This window comes from Nerophis lumbriciformis, linkage group LG31 (assembly GCF_033978685.3).
Source record: "Nerophis lumbriciformis linkage group LG31, RoL_Nlum_v2.1, whole genome shotgun sequence".
Classification (NCBI taxonomy): Eukaryota; Metazoa; Chordata; class Actinopteri; order Syngnathiformes; family Syngnathidae; genus Nerophis; species Nerophis lumbriciformis.
In genome coordinates this window covers 2,457,501-2,474,695 of record NC_084578.2, presented here as the reverse complement: position 1 = coordinate 2,474,695, position 17,195 = coordinate 2,457,501, and the positions used below count along the sequence as shown (strand labels likewise).

Sequence of the window (17,195 nt, the reverse complement as noted above, 5' to 3'; positions counted from 1 at the left end):
TAACACATGCTCACAGGAGTGTTATGTTTATATATAACACATGCTAACAGGAGTGTTATGTTTATATGTAACACATGCTCACAGGAGTGTTATGTTTATATGTAACACATGCTCACAGGAGTGTTATGTTTATATGTAACATGCTAACAGGAGAGTTATGTTTATATGTAACACATGCTAACAGGAGAGTTATGTTTATATGTAACACATGTTCACAGGAGTGTTATGTTTATATGTAACATGCTCACAGGAGTGTTATGTTTATATGTAACACATGCTCACAGGAGTGTTATGTTTATATGTAACATGCTCACAGGAGTGTTATGTTTATATATAACACATGCTAACCGTGTGTTATGTTTATATGTAACACATGCTCACAGGAGTGTTATGTTTATATGTAACATGCTCACAGGAGTGTTATGTTTATATGTAACATGCTCACAGGAGTGTTATGTTTATATATAACACATGCTAACCGTGTGTTATGTTTATATGTAACACATGCTCACAGGAGTGTTATGTTTATATGTAACATGCTCACAGGAGTGTTATGTTTATATGTAACATGCTCACAGGAGTGTTATGTTTATATATAACACATGCTAACAGGAGTGTTATGTTTTTATGTAACACCTGCGATGAGGTGGCGACTTGTCCAGGGTGTACCCCGCCTTCCGCCCGATTGTAGCTGAGATAGGCTCCAGCGCCCCCCACTACCCCAAAGGGAATAAGCGGTACAAAATGGATGGATGCTAACAGGAGTGTGTGTTATGTTTATATGTAACACATGCTCACATGAGTGTTATGTTTATATGTAACACTTGCTAACAGGAGTGTTATGTTTATATGTAACATGCTCACAGGAGTGTGTGTTATGTTTATATGTAACACATGCTAACAGGAGTGTTATGTTTATATGTAACACATGCTAACCGTGTGTTATGTTTATATGTAACACATACTAACAGGAGAGTTATGTTTATACGTAACACATGCTAACCGTGTGTTATGTTTATATGTAACACATGCTAACAGGAGTGTTATGTTTATATGTAACACATGCTAACAGGAGTGTTATGTTTATATGTAACACATGCTAACAGGAGTGTGTGTTATGTTTATATGTAACACATGCTCACGGGAGTGTTATGTTTATATGTAACACATGCTAACAAGAGTGTGTGTTATGTTTATATGTAACACATGCTAACAGGAGTGTTATGTTTATATGTAACACATGCTCACAGGAGTGTGTGTGTTATGTTTATATGTAACACATGCTCACAGGAGTGTGTGTTATGTTTATATGTAACACATGCTCACGGGAGTGTTATGTTTATATGTAACACATGCTCACAGGAGTGTGTGTTATGTTTATATGTAACACATGCTAACAGGAGTGTTATGTTTATATGTAACACATGCTCACAGGAGTGTGTGTGTTATGTTTATATGTAACACATGCTCACAGGAGAGTTATGTTTATATGTAACACATGCTAACAGGAGTGTTATGTTTATATGTAACACATGCTCACAGGAGTGTGTGTGTTATGTTTATATGTAACACATGCCAACAAGAGTGTGTGTTATGTTTATATGTAACACATGGTAACAGGAGAGTTATGTTTATATGTAACACATGCTAAGACCGTGCGTGGGTTCCTTCAGCGTGTGTGTAAAAGTGAGGCGTCACACCATCTATTACGGGCCTGCTGGTAGTAGTAGCAGGTGAGGCCTTTTAAAAAGCCAGCGCAGCCGCACAGCACATGTGCTCGTCACTCCACGCCGTACTTTGGTCACCACGTAAGCATGCACATGACAAGTGAGCACTGTTGAGGAGGGAGATGTGGTCAGTCACAACCTTCTTCCCACTTGTAGTCCTAGAGCAGTGCTACTAAATGTGTGGAACATTCTCCCACATGTAGTCCTAGAGCAGTGCTACTAAATGTGTGGAACTGCCTATTACATAAAATTACTTGGCAGGCCACATCAATTATTGCAACATATCACTTAAAATGGCGTAGCAGGCCGCATAAACTTAAGCGGCATATTACATGAAGTTATGTAACGGACCATGTAAATTTAAGCGGCATATCACATAAAATGAAGTATCAGGCCACATAAATTATTGCAGCATATATCACATGAAATGACGTTGCAGGCCACATCAATTATTGCAGCATATATCACATGAAATGACGTTGCAGGCCACATAAATTATGGTGGCATATCACATAAAATGAAGTAGCAGGCCACATAAATTATTGCAGCATATATCACATGAAATGACGTTGCAGGCCACATAAATTATTGCAGCATATATCACATGAAATGACGTTGCAGGCCACATAAATTATGGTGGCATATCACATAAAATGAAGTAGCGGGCCACATAAATTATTGCAGCATATATCACATGAAATGACGTTGCAGGCCACATAAATTATCGTGGCATATCACATAAAATGAAGTAGCGGGCCACATAAATTATTGCAGCATATATCACATGAAATGACGTTGCAGGCCACATCAATTATTGCAGCATATATCACATGAAATGACGTTGCAGGCCACATAAATTATGGTGGCATATCACATAAAATGAAGTAGCAGGCCACATAAATTATTGCAGCATATATCACATGAAATGACGTTGCAGGCCACATAAATTATTGCAGCATATATCACATGAAATGACGTTGCAGGCCACATAAATTATGGTGGCATATCACATAAAATGAAGTAGCGGGCCACATAAATTATTGCAGCATATATCACATGAAATGACGTTGCAGGCCACATAAATTATCGTGGCATATCACATAAAATGAAGTAGCGGGCCACATAAATTATTGCAGCATATATCACATGAAATGACGTTGCAGGCCACATAAATTATTGTGGCATATCACATAAAATGAAGTAGCGGGCCAAGTCAATTATTGCAGCATATATCACATGAAATGACGTTGCAGGCCACATAAATTATCGTGGCATATCACATAAAATGAAGTAGCGGGCCACATAAATTATTGCAGCATATATCACATGAAATGATGTTGCAGGCCACATCAATTATTGCAGCATATATCACATGAAATGACGTTGCAGGCCACATAAATTATGGTGGCATATCACATAAAATGAAGTAGCGGGCCACATAAATTATTGCAGCATATATCACATGAAATGACGTTGCAGGCCACATAAATTATTGCAGCATATATCACATGAAATGACGTTGCAGGCCACATCAATTATTGCAGCATATATCACATGAAATGACGTTGCAGGCCACATAAATTATGGTGGCATATCACATAAAATGAAGTGGCGGGCCACATCAATTATTGCAGCATATATCACATGAAATGAGGTTGCAGGCCACATAAATTATTGCAGCATATATCACATGAAATGACGTTGCAGGCCACATCAATTATTGCAGCATATATCACATGAAATAACGTTGCAGGCCACATCAATTATGGTGGCATATCACATAAAATGAAGTAGCGGGCCACTTAAATTATTGCAGCATATATCACATGAAATAACGTTGCAGGCCACATAAATTATTGCAGCATATATCACATGAAATGACGTTGCAGGCCACATGAATTATTGTGGCATATCACATAAAATGAAGTAGCGGGCCACATAAATTATTGCAGCATATATCACATGAAATGACGTTGCAGGCCACATAAATTATTGCAGCATATATCACATGAAATGACGTTGCAGGCCACATAAATTATGGTGGCATATCACATAAAATGAAGTAGCGGGCCACATCAATTATTGCAGCATATATCACATGAAATGACGTTGCAGGCCACATAAATTATTGCAGCATATATCACATGAAATGACGTTGCAGGCCACATCAATTATGGTGGCATATCACATAAAATGAAGTAGCGGGCCACATCAATTATTGCAGCATATATCACATGAAATTACGTTGCAGGCCACTTAAATTATCGCAGCATATCACATAAAATGAAGTAGCGGGCTACATAAATTATTGCAGCATATATCACATGAAATTACGTTGCAGGCCACATAAATTATTGCAGCATATATCACATGAAATGACGTTGCAGGCCACATAAATTATGGTGGCATATCACATAAAATGAAGTAGCGGGCAACAGAAATTATTGCGGCATATCACATCAAATGACGGTGGGCCAAATAAATTATTGTGGCATATCACATAAAGTGATGTAGTGGGCCACAGAAATTTTTATGGCATATCACATCAAATGACGGTGGGCCACAGAAATGATGTGGCTTAGCACATAAAATGATCCAGCAGTCCACTTTAAAGGCAGTTTTGTCCCCTGAGCCCTGGTTTTGAGAGCTGTGGTGTCAATGATGTCACGGCTGAGTGCAACATGTCACATGACTTGTAGTGAAGATCACTACCAGGACAAGAAGATGATGGATGTGTAGAAGTGACTTGTAGTGGAGATCACTACCAGGACAAGAAGATGATGGATGTGTAGAAGTGACTTGTAGTGGAGATCACTACCAGGACAAGAAGATGATGGATGTGTAGAAGTGACTTGTAGTGAAGATCACTACCAGGACAAGAAGATGATGGATGTGTAGAAGTGACTTGTAGTGAAGATCACTACCAGGACAAGAAGATGATGGATGTGTAGAAGTGACTTGTAGTGGAGATCACTACCAGGACAAGAAGATGATGGATGTGTAGAAGTGACTTGTAGTGGAGATCACTACCAGGAAAAGAAGATGATGGATGTGTAGAAGTGACTTGTAGTGAAGATCACTACCAGGCAGAGGTGGGACCAAGTCATTGTTTTGCAAGTCACAAGTAAGTCTCAAGTCTTTGCCCTCAAGTCCGAGTCAAGTCCCGAGTCAAGACAGGCAAGCCCCGAGTCAAGTCCAAAGTCAAGACTGGAAAGTCTCAAGTCAAGTCCTAAGTCCTGCATTTTGAGTTTCGAGTCCTTTCAAGTCCTTTTAACCACAGACTAATATATTAACACAGATTGTGTATGCTTTTCAAACGCTGTATTTATTTATTAAAACAAGTGCATTTTAAATTGCAGGAAAGAAAATTGTGCTGACATTGCACTTTATAATAGCACTATTAACCAGTCATTTTAAACATGAACTCATTCCTTTACAGAACAAACACATTGAAAAATAAAGTGCAAATGTACTTATTTGTACAAAAGTGTTAACATTGAAAAAACATGACATATACGTGAACATAACAAAAAAGTTGTACTTTTTATATGTCAGGGCCCTATGCTGCATTGCATTTGCAAAAGACCAAATTAGCCAAGAGTCAGTCATTTGTGCACGATGGGGGCGTAGTATGATGCCACCATGGCTGAAAACTCGCTCCACTGGAGCACTGGAGGCAGGCACTGCCAAGACTCTCATGGCCACTCGGAACAGTGAAGGAAGAGTCTTCATGTTCAATGCCCAGAACAAAAGGGGGAGAGAGTTTTTTTGGGTTGGTGCACTACTTGTAAGTGTATCTTGTGTTTTTTATGTTGATTTAATAAAAAAAAAATATATATATATATATATTTCTTGTGCGGCCCGATACCAATCGATCCACGGACCAGTACCGGGCCGCCGCCCGGTGGTTGGGGACCACTGAGGTAAACAACCAACAGTATGTCAGAAAGCTAGCTAAAACGGTACACATATTCATAATATAGTATACATTTTAACTGACCTTTATTTTACTATTTTTGTCTTTTTTTTAGGTGGCTAAAATACGCGGTGCTGCTGACCGCCGTCTAACGTTACGTGTGATATATTGACTAACGTAACCCTGCTTAAAAAAAAATCACTGAACAAAAAGTATGAATAAGGTAGTGAACTGCAACAGATTCCCGTGTTTGCAATAACGTTATAACGTTAGCAGTGAGTTTACAGCCTCACTGATTTAACTACACAGCAAATAAAAGTCACGTTACTTAGCCAATAAACGTTATCTTACATTCAAAACTTACCGTTCTTTGTGCAACTTCAAATGCCGGACGAAGTTGGAAGTTGTTGCCTCTCCATCAGTCATTTTGGAACCGCATGTGTTGCATACTGCAAACCGTTTTGTGTTGACCACCTCGTAATTTTTATACCCAAACAAAATTATGTTAGGTATCATTTTTTGTTCACTGGCGTGTGGTTTGGACATGTCTTCTTCGTTGGTTGTCCTGCAATTTGATTGGATGAATGCTGTGTGATGAAAACAAAGTAGATCTAATTTGATTGGCTGTTGTACTGAGAGCACACCAGCTGACACACGCAACGCTGATAGACAAGTACACAATGAAAAATACGGAGCGCTCCCGAATAACTTTTTCATCTTTGGGTTTTGGGGAAAGTAGCAAGTCATGTCAATTCAAAAGGCTCAAGTTCAAGTGAAGTCACAAGTCATTGATGTTAAAGTCTAAGTCGAGTTGCAAGTCTTTTTACATTTTGTCAAGTCGAGTCTAAAGTCATCAAATTCATGACTCGAGTCTGACTCGAGTCCAAGTCATGTGACTCGAGTCCACTCCTCTGCTACCAGGACAAGAAGATGATGGATGTGTAGAAGTGACTTGTAGTGGAGATCACTACCAGGACAAGAAGATGGTGGATGTGTAGAAGTCTAACATGTGTGTTCCTCATCATGAGAGCAAGGTGGTCCCCCCTGCTGGCGTGATGTAGACCTCCTCCACTCTCCATCCCTCTCATTCCTTCTCTGCCCACAAAAGTTCCCTTTGAGGCCTCCCGCACCCGCACCCGCTATTTTTAACCTGGGCCAGGAGGCGCTCCTGCACAATTCCAGCGGACCCTCCGACAGGTGCCAACTTTTGGGCCCAAAGCACATTGCGGCCTGGGCGTGTGCCGCGTTGGAAGCTGGCGGAGGCTGCCGTCGCCGGAATGCGCGACCTCGTCGCCCTCTGCCGCCATTTGGCTTTGATCAAACATTCCACGGCGCGGTAGTTGGTAAAACGATGCAGGCGGAATCCACTGATGGCCATTTGATGACAAAACGTGCTGGAAGCACAACTGAGAGAAGTCCTTCTGATTGACGGGAGATGTTATTTTTATTTGGAGCTAACTATGGCAAACATCTCTGCTTCCAGCGTTTCCATAGGGCTGGCTGGAAATAACTAGCAGGGTTAAGTCCTGATATCCTGGTAAAATTAGAAATAACTAGCAGGGTTAAGTCCTGATATCCTGGTAAAATTAGAAATAACTAGCAGGGTTATTAAGTCCTGATATCCTGGTAAAATTAGAAATACCGGTAGGTCTCATTTGCAATAATGCATTTGATGGTTCTTTGAAAGAAATATATATCATGGGCGTCCAAACTTTTTCAACAGAGGGCCGCAGACTAAAACAGGAAAGCATGCGAGGGCCATTTTGATCATTTTCATTTTCAAAACAACCATTCATTGTTGTCACTCATCCATTTACACCCCAATCGCAATTCTTATTCATTTTACACCAATTAATCATTTTCTGAAATCAATGTCAAAAAAACAAACAAAAATTAAAGCTGCAAGCAGCATTGGTCGGGGCCCGCGTATTTGGCAGGTGCTAGTCCTAAGTGTCCCAATACTTTTGTCAAGTTTTAGTCCCAAGTGTCCCAATACTTTTGTCTACTTTTAGTTTGAAGTGTCCCAAGACTTTTGTCTAGTGTACCTACCTTGTCTGCATTGTGTGGGCACGTTGGTGCTTCCTGCTTTTAAGCAGCCATCTTAAAAAAACAGCAGCGCAGCAGCATCAGCGCAGCGGGTCTTTGAAGGGTCATAAAATCAAAACCGGAGCAGTTAGAAAAAAAGCACTTCTGTCATTGTAATCACAAGGGTTCAATCTCTCTCCTGTGTTATTTTGGCAGGTGCTAATACTAAGTGTCCCAATACTTTTGTCAAGTTTTAATCCCAAGTGTACCAATACTTTTGTCCAGTTGCCCAATGCTTTTGTTCAGTGGTAGTAGTAAGTGTCCCAATACTTTTGTCCAGTGGTAGTCCTAAGTGTCCCAATACTTTTGTCTACTTTTAGTCTGAAGTGTCCCAAGACTTTTGTCTAGTGTACCTACCTTGTCTGCATTGTGTGGGCACGTTGGTGCTTCCTGCTTTTAAGCAGCCATCTTAAAAAAACACCAGCGCAGCAGCATCAGCGCAGCGGTTCTTTGAAGGCTCATAAAATCAAAACCGGAGCAGTTAGAAAAAGTATTTCGATAACTTTTATTTGGAAGGGTTCAATCTCTCTCCTGTGTTATTTTGAAGCTGATACGACAAACGCGCTCAGAGGAGATAATGTTTGAAGAGAAGTGACCGGTTTATAAAAGAAATTTGTTTTGAAGGGGAAATTGCAAACTTCCTGTTGATTTTTGCTGGGGGTTGTCAATCTATGAAATGTAGGTCTAAGTGAGACCTACATAGAGGTTTTTGTTTCATGTCTCTCCGACCTTCCCAGTGGGAGTTACAGGCAGTTTTGTCATTTTTTTCTTTCGAGGAGCAGTTTTTTCTGCGTTTTATTCAAAAATTGCGCTAGAGCGCAATTTTGAGATTTGGTGATAGGTTTTTTTTATTAGATCGCAATTTTTGCCAGTCCTGATGTGTGTGTTCAGTTTGGTAAGTTTTGAAGCATGTTAAGAGGGTGAAAATACAGCTCAAAGAGGCAAAAGTTACTGTTTTTAGTACTTTTTTGTCTTGAAGGGGGAATTGCCAACTTCCTGTTGATTTTTGCCCGAGGAAATTAATTAATGAAAAGTAGGTCTAAGTAAGACCTACATAGAGGTTTTTGTTTCATGTCTCTACAACATTCGTACTGGGAGTTATAAGCAGTTTTCTTTCTAGGGGGCGCTAGAGCGCAATTTTGAGTTTTATAAAATGAAGTAGCAGGCCACATAAATTGTTGCGGCATATCACTTAAAATGAAGTAGCAGGCCACATAAATTATGGTGGCATATCACATAAAATGAAGTAGCAGGCCACATAAATTATGGTGGCATATCCCATAAAATGAAGTAGTGGGCCACATAAATTATGGTGGCATATCCCATAAAATGATGTAGTGGGCCACATAAATTATGGTGGCATATCCCATAAAATGAAGTAGTGGGCCACATAAATTATGGTGGCATATCCCATAAAATGATGTAGTGGGCCACATAAATTATGGTGGCATATCCCATAAAATGAAGTAGTGGGCCACATAAATTATGGTGGCATATCCCATAAAATGAAGTAGCAGGCCACATAAATTATTTGCGGCATATCACATAAAATGAAGTAGCGGGCCACATTTGTGTTGTTAGACTCAACAATGCAACATTTCAGCTGTTTGAGCTTTAATTTCACTTTTTAATTTTTTTTTTGTCATGGTATTTCTAGAATGTGCCGCACTTTGGACGCCTCTGTTTTCGAAGGTTATTGTTGTTAGAAAGCCTCCCGCCAGCGAGTCTGTTGTGCGGCAAAGAACTGATAACAGCACGGTTAAAATGGGTAGAAAGACTTGATGAGGACAAAGTGTCTGATCTGTGGACAAGAAGCAAGGAGTGGAGTGCCAGCTGATAGGCTAAGGAGCGAGAGGGGGGGCGTGTGAAGGAGTCTGGAGGTTGAGCCGTGTCTGAGGCACGCACATATGCGCCCAGATTGTCTGCGGAGGCAGAGAGAAGCAGGAAGGGTGAGGGAAAGACAGGCTTTAGTAGACGACAGGCCTCCTCATGCTTTTGTTGACCTTAACCGGCGGCAGGTCACTGGGGCGCCACTACATCGCCATGTTTGAGGCGGCACAGAACGTCATGCTGAAGCCCACAGAGTCTTGGAGGGAGGCGCTGCTGGACACCAGGGTGATGGACCTCTTCTTCACTGTGAGTACATCCACATCTTCTCCAGCACCACCCTTCCTTAGGTCTGCACGCACCTTCTCTTCCTATTGAACCAGAATATACGTCCACACTTTAGGACGTAATGTGTAGTTAGTTCAGTGACCAACAAGGTTGTGACTTCATCATGCCTGCCTGGTTCACAAACATACGTATTCTATTTCCGCCATCATCATTTATCATAAAAACTACTACACTCATGGATCAAAAAAAGCCAAGAAATGACGTTCCTGCTTGACAATTCATGGTAGAGTTCAATTAACAATTAAAAGATCTTCACTTAAGTCCAATCCTTTTTTTGGCGAAACTTAACAGTGTTTCTCACAGAAATGCACTCTACAGTATTTTACGGTCTATAAAGCTATAGCTAAGCAATTTTTTTGAAAATATAAATATTTTTCCATATGTAAGTCGCCGATATATACGTTGTGAAATGAGTTATTTTCACAGAAATATTCTGTAAATATTTATTTACATACCTTACCGTATTTTCCGCACCATAAGCCGCCCTGGGTTATAAGCCGCGCCTTCAATGAACGGCATATTTCAAAACTTTGTCCACCTATAAGCCGCCCCGGACTATAAGCCGCATCTAACTGCGCTAAAGGAATGTCAAAAAACAGTCAGATAGGTCAGTCAAACTTTAATAATATATTAAAAACCAGCGTGATGTGGGCGCGCATGGAGTCGTATATCAACATGGACGGAGCTGCGTGAAAAAAGCCACCCGGCCTCTTCGCGTAAACTTACCTTAACCACTCGCTCATCTTTTCTTCATCCATCCATCCCTTCGAGTTAGCTTTTATGATGACGCCGGCTGGAAAGGTCTCTTTTGGCAAGGTCTTCCTTTTGAATATCACCATGGGTGGAAGTTTCTGGCCATTAGCATGGCAAGCTAGAACCACAGTGAAGGATGACTTCTCATTCCCTGTGGTGCGAATATTCACCGTACGTGCTCCCGTTGTATCCACAGTGCGGTTCACAGGAATATCAAAAGTCAGTGGAACCTCGTCCATGTTGATAATGTTCTCTGGCCGGATCTTTTTTTCAGCTATCTTGTTTTTACAATATGCACGGAAAGTAGCCAGCTTTTCTTGAAAGTCTTTAGGCAGTTGCTGTGAAATAGTAGTCCGTGTGCGGATGGAGAGATTGCGTCTTTTCATGAACCGGAAACCTGTCGCTTAGTAGGAGCCATTTTGTGGTCTTTACAGATGTAAACACACAAAGGAAATGAAACGTAATATCCGCGCGCTTCTTCTTCTTCTACGGGGGCGGGTGGTTGCTTACAGTAGAAGAAGAAGCGCTTCCTCTTCTATGGGGGCGGGTGCTTACCTTGGCGGTTGCTTGCGTAGAAGAAGAAGCACTTCCTCTTCTACGGGGAAAAAAGATGGCAGCTGTTTACCGTAGTTGCGAGACCGAAACTTTATGAAAATGAATCTTAATATTAATCCATATATAAAGCGCACCGGGTTATAAGCCGCACTGTCAGCTTTTGAGTAAATTTGTGGTTTTTAGGTGCGGCTAATAGTGCGGAAAATACGGTAACTGTTTCCAAACAGTGTCTGTAACGCGGCAGTAAAACGGTTGATCAAACAAAACAGAAGTCATGGTCATGGACCAACTAGCTGCGCAAGCCAGCTCTCCAATCAGCTGAACAGACTCCGTAACTCCAAGTGATGTTTTGGTGGAATTACTGAGGGATTTGTGACATCTGAAACAATGCAAAAAGAATGCCATTGTAAGTTAATAATACTAACACTGACACTTGTAAACGTGTTATATGTCTAGATTGTCCACTCTTAAGTCTGTACCCCGGTCTTACGCCTGAATGCAGCTGGCTCCATCCCCAACCGCAACCTCGAGAGGGACAAGCGGTAGAAAATGGATGGATGGAAGTCTAAGGCTAGATCGGACCAATCTAAATCTATGACTAGATGTGACCAATCTAAGTCTAAGAGTAGATGTGACCAATCTAAGTCTAAGAGTAGATGTGACCAATCTAAGTCTAAGACCAGATGTGACCAATGTAGGTCTAAGACTAGATGTGACCAATGTAAGTCTAAGACTAGATGTGACCAATCTAAGTCTAAGACTAGATGTGACCAATCTAAGTCTAAGAGTAGATGTGACCAATCTAAGTCTAAGACCAGATGTGACCAATGTAGGTCTAAGACTAGATGTGACCAATGTAAGTCTAAGACTAGATGTGACCAATCTAAGTCTAAGACTAGATGTGACCAATCTAAGTCTAAGACTAGTTGTGACCAATCTAAGTCTAAGACTAGATGTGACCAATCTAAGTCTAAGACTAGTTGTGACCAATCTAAGTCTATGACTAGATGTGACCAATCTAAGTCTAAGACTAGATGTGACCAATCTAAGTCTAAGAGTAGATGTGACCAATCTAAGTCTAAGACTAGATGTGACCAATCTAAGTCTAAGACTAGATGTGACAAATCTCAGTCTAAGACTACACGTGACCAATCTAAGTCTAAGACTTGATGTGACCAATCTAAGTCTAAGACTAGATGTGACCAGTCTAAGACTAGATGTGACCAATCTAAGTCTAAGACTAGTTGTGACCAATCTACCGGTAAGTCTAAGACTAGATGTGACCAATCTAAGACTAGATGTGACCAATCCAAGTCTAAGACTAGATGTGACCAATCTAAGACTAGATGTGACCAATGTAAGTCTAAGACTAGATGTGACCAATCTAAGTCTAAGACCAGATGTGACCAGTCTAAGACTAGATGTGACCAATGTAAGTCTAAGACTAAATGTGACCAATCTAAGTCTAAGACTAGATGTGACCAATGTAAGTCTAAGAGTAGATGTGACCAATCTAAGTCTAAGACTAGATGTGACCAATCTAAGACTAGATGTGACCAATGTAAGTCTAAGACTAAATGTGACCAGTCTAAGACTAGATGTGACCAATGTAAGTCTAAGACTAGATGTGACCAATCTAAGACTAGATGTGACCAATGTAAGTCTAAGACTAGATGTGACCAATCTAAGTCTAAGACTAGATGTGACCAATCTAAGTCTGAGTAGATGTGACCAATCTAAGTCTAAGACTAGATGTGACCAATCTAAGTCTAAGACCAGATGTGACCAATCTAAGTCTAAGACCAGATGTGACCAATCTAAGTCTAAGACCAGATGTGACCAATCTAAGTCTAAAACTAGATGTGACCAATCTAAGTCTAAGACTAGATGTGACCAATCTAAGTCTAAGACTATATGTGACCAATCTAAGTCTAAGACTAGATGTGACCAATCTAAGTCTAAGACTAGATGTGACCAATCTAAGTCTAAGACTAGATGTGACCAATCTAAGTCTAAGACTAGATGTGACCAATCTAAGTCTAAGACTAGATGTGACCAATCTAAGTCTAAGACTAGATGTGACCAATGTAAGTCTAAGACGAGATGTGACCAATCTAAGTCTAAGGCTAGATCGGACCAATCTAAGTCTAAGACGAGATGTGACCAATCTAAGTCTAAGACCAGATGTGACCAATCTAAGTCTAAGGCTAGATGTGGCCAATCTAAGTCTAAGACTGGATGTGACCAATCTAAGACTAAGACTAGATGTGACCAATGTAAGTCTAAGACTAGATGTGACCAATCTAAGTCTAAGACTAGATGTGACCAATCTAAGTCTAAGACTAGATGTGACCAATGTAAGTCTAAGACTAGATGTGACCAATCTAAGTCTAAGACTAGATGTGACCAATCTAAGTCTAAGACTAGATGTGACCAATCTAAGTCTAAGACTAGATGTGACCAATCTAAGTCTAAGACTAGATGTGACCAATCTAAGTCTAAGACTAGATGTGACCAATCTAAGTCTAAGACTAGATGTGACCAATCTAAGTCTAAGACTAGATGTGACCAATCTAAGTCTAAGGCTAGATCAGACAAATCTAAGTCTAAGACTAGATGTGACCAATCTAAGACTAGATTTTAACAGCAAATGTGTTCCTACTTAGTACAGTAGTGCTTCTCAATGATCTTCTGTTATCCTCCACCTTGGAAGAAGAAAGTATTCCCGCCCCAACCCCCCACCCCCACCCACGCTCCACCACGACTATAAATAGCATCTTTTGTCTATTAAAGTGTTATAAGTACACCTCTGCATAACATTGTATCCTTATCAATGGTAAAGAAAACAACACACCAGTCTTTCCTGGTAGTTACAGTTTGGCAAAGAACAAAGTTCCCCCTCCCCCACTCTTTGAGAAGGCAAATATTCACCAAACTAATATTGATGCTAACTTTGTAGTACTAGGCTAGCCTGCTGCTCTGCAATCTGTGCTGGTCCTGGTGGGCCAAACCTCAAACTCTAATTTGAAAACAAATACAGTTGTCATCGCCATGTGGAACATGATTGCCAGGTGGAACATGATTGCCAGGTGGAACATGATTGCCAGGTGGAACGTGATTGCCAGGTGGAACATGATTGCCAGGTGGAACATGATTGGCAGGTGGAACGTGATTGCCAGGTGGAACATGATTGCCAGGTGGAACGTGATTACCAGGTGAAACATGATTGCCAGGTGGAACATGATTGGCAGGTGGAACGTGATTGCCAGGTGGAACATGATTGCCAGGTGGAACACGATTACCAGGTGGAACATTATAACCAGGTGGAACATGATTGCCAGGTGGAACACGATTACCAGGTGGAACATTATAACCAGGTGGAACATGATTGCCAGGTGGAACATGACTGCCAGGTGGAACATGATTGCCATGTGGAACATGATTGCCATGTGGAACATGGCTGCCATGTGGAACATGATTGCCAGGTGGAACATGATAACCAGGTAGAACATGATTGCCAGGTGTAACATGATTGCCAGGTGGAACATGATTACCAGGTGGAACATGATTACCAGGTGGAACGTGATTGCCACGTGGAACATGATTACCAGGTGGAAGATGGTTGCCAGGTGGAACATGGTTGCCAGGTAGAACATGATTGTCAGGTGGAACATGATTGCCAGCTGGAACATGATTGTCAGGTGGAACATGATTGCCAGGTGGAACATGATTGTCAGGTGGAACATGATTGCCAGCTGGAACATGATTGCCAGGTGGAACATGATTGCCAGCTGGAACATGATTGCCAGGTGGAACATGATTGCCAGGTGGAACGTGATTACCAGGTGAAACATGATTGCCAGGTGGAACATGATTGGCAGGTGGAACGTGATTGCCAGGTGGAACATGATTGCCAGGTGGAACACGATTACCAGGTGGAACATTATAACCAGGTGGAACATGATTGCCAGGTGGAACACGATTACCAGGTGGAACATTATAACCAGGTGGAACATGATTGCCAGGTGGAACATGACTGCCAGGTGGAACATGATTGCCATGTGGAACATGATTGCCATGTGGAACATGGCTGCCATGTGGAACATGATTGCCAGGTGGAACATGATAACCAGGTAGAACATGATTGCCAGGTGTAACATGATTGCCAGGTGGAACATGATTACCAGGTGGAACATGATTACCAGGTGGAACGTGATTGCCACGTGGAACATGATTACCAGGTGGAAGATGGTTGCCAGGTGGAACATGGTTGCCAGGTAGAACATGATTGTCAGGTGGAACATGATTGCCAGCTGGAACATGATTGTCAGGTGGAACATGATTGCCAGGTGGAACATGATTGTCAGGTGGAACATGATTGCCAGCTGGAACATGATTGCCAGGTGGAACATGATTGCCAGGTGGAACATGATTACCAGGTGGAACATGATTGTCAGGTGGAACATGATTGCCAGGTGAAACAATATAATCAGGTAGAACATGATTGCCAGGTGGAACATGATTGCCAGGTGGAACATGGTTGCCAGGTGGAACATGGTTGCCAGGTGGGACATGGTTGCCAGGTGGAACATGATTGCCAGGTGGGACATGATTGCCAGGTGGAACATGATTGCCAGGTGGAACATGATTGCCAGGTGGAACAATATAATCAGGTAGAACATGATTGCCAGGTGGAACATGATTGCCAGGTGGAACATGATTGCCAGGTGGAACATGATTGCCAGGTGGGACATGATTGCCAGGTGGAACATGATTGCCAGGTGGAACATGATTGCCAGGTGAAACAATATAATCAGGTAGAACATGATTGCCAGGTAGAACATGATTGCCAGGTGGAACATGATTGCCAGGTGGAACATGACTGCCAGGTGGAACATGACTGCCAGGTGGAACATGACTGCCATGTGGAACATGATTGCCAGGTGGAACATGATTGCCAGGTGAAACATTATAATCAGGTAGAACATGATTGCCAGGTGGAACATGATTGCCAGGTGGAACATGATTACCAGGTGGAACATGGTTGCTAAGTGGAACATGGTTGCTAGGTGGAACATGATTGCCAGGTGGAACATGATTGCCAGGTGGAACATGATTGCCAGGTGGAACATGACTACCAGGTGGAACATGATTGTCAGGTGGAACATGATTGTCAGGTGGAACATGATTGCCAGCTGGAACATGATTGCCAGCTGGAACATAATTGCCAGCTGGAACATGATTGTCAGGTTGAACATGATTGTCAGGTGGAACATGATTGCCAGCTGGAACATGATTGTCAGGTTGAACATGATTGTCAGGTGGAACATGATTGCCAGCTGGAACATGATTGTCAGGTGGAACATGATTGCCAGGTGGAACATGATTGTCAGGTTGAACATGATTGTCAGGTGGAACATGATTGCCAGGTGGAACATGATTGTCAGGTGGAACATGATTGCCAGGTGGAACATGATTGCCAGGTGTTTCCTTTAACGCCAAAACCCTGCACTACCATGAGCTAATGCAACGAAATGTCGTTCTTATCTGTACTGTAAAGTTCAAATTTGAATGACAATAAAAAGGAAGTCTAAGTGTAAAACTTGAAACACCGATCAGTGGCGGCCCTAATTGGTTCATTTGTGGCATCTCGCCACAAGTAAGAGAATGGAAAGAAGCGCTGCTAAATGAATATTTATGCTTATGAAGTGGTGTTGCGCAGCCGCTTACGTCTTGAAGCAAAGTCCACCCAACTAGTCTGCTGCCTAAACGGGCTGCAGGAGAAGTGGAACCTGCAGAGAACAAGGTGAAGTCGGGTGAAGTCTATTAACAAGATGCAGATGGAAAATTGTTGATTTTGATGCGTGCCCCTGAGCCATCTCTCAGTCACGAGTTTGAAAGATTGGATCTTTTACTCACAAGTTTTCCTACCCCCGGTCTTCAGTTTCTCTGATGATAGCTGAGAATTGCGGCTTTGTCTTTAG

The 17,195-nt window shown here is 41.6% G+C and overlaps 1 protein-coding gene across 2 annotated transcripts in view; it reads left to right on the top strand.

The window, feature by feature from the left end:
• The window catches only part of xpo4 (exportin 4), a 148,493-nt gene that overhangs the window by 44,125 nt on the left and 87,173 nt on the right, over positions 1 to 17,195 (top strand). Inside the window, exon 1 of one of the 2 annotated variants that reach the window (XM_061926097.2) lies at positions 9,658 to 9,864. The exons of the other annotated variant lie outside the window; for it this stretch is intronic. Coding sequence (XP_061782081.1) covers positions 9,718 to 9,864 — 147 coding nt within the window. The 5' untranslated portion in view covers positions 9,658 to 9,717. Of the gene's footprint in view, positions 1 to 9,657; positions 9,865 to 17,195 lie in introns of those variants that run through there. 2 annotated transcript variants of the gene reach the window in all.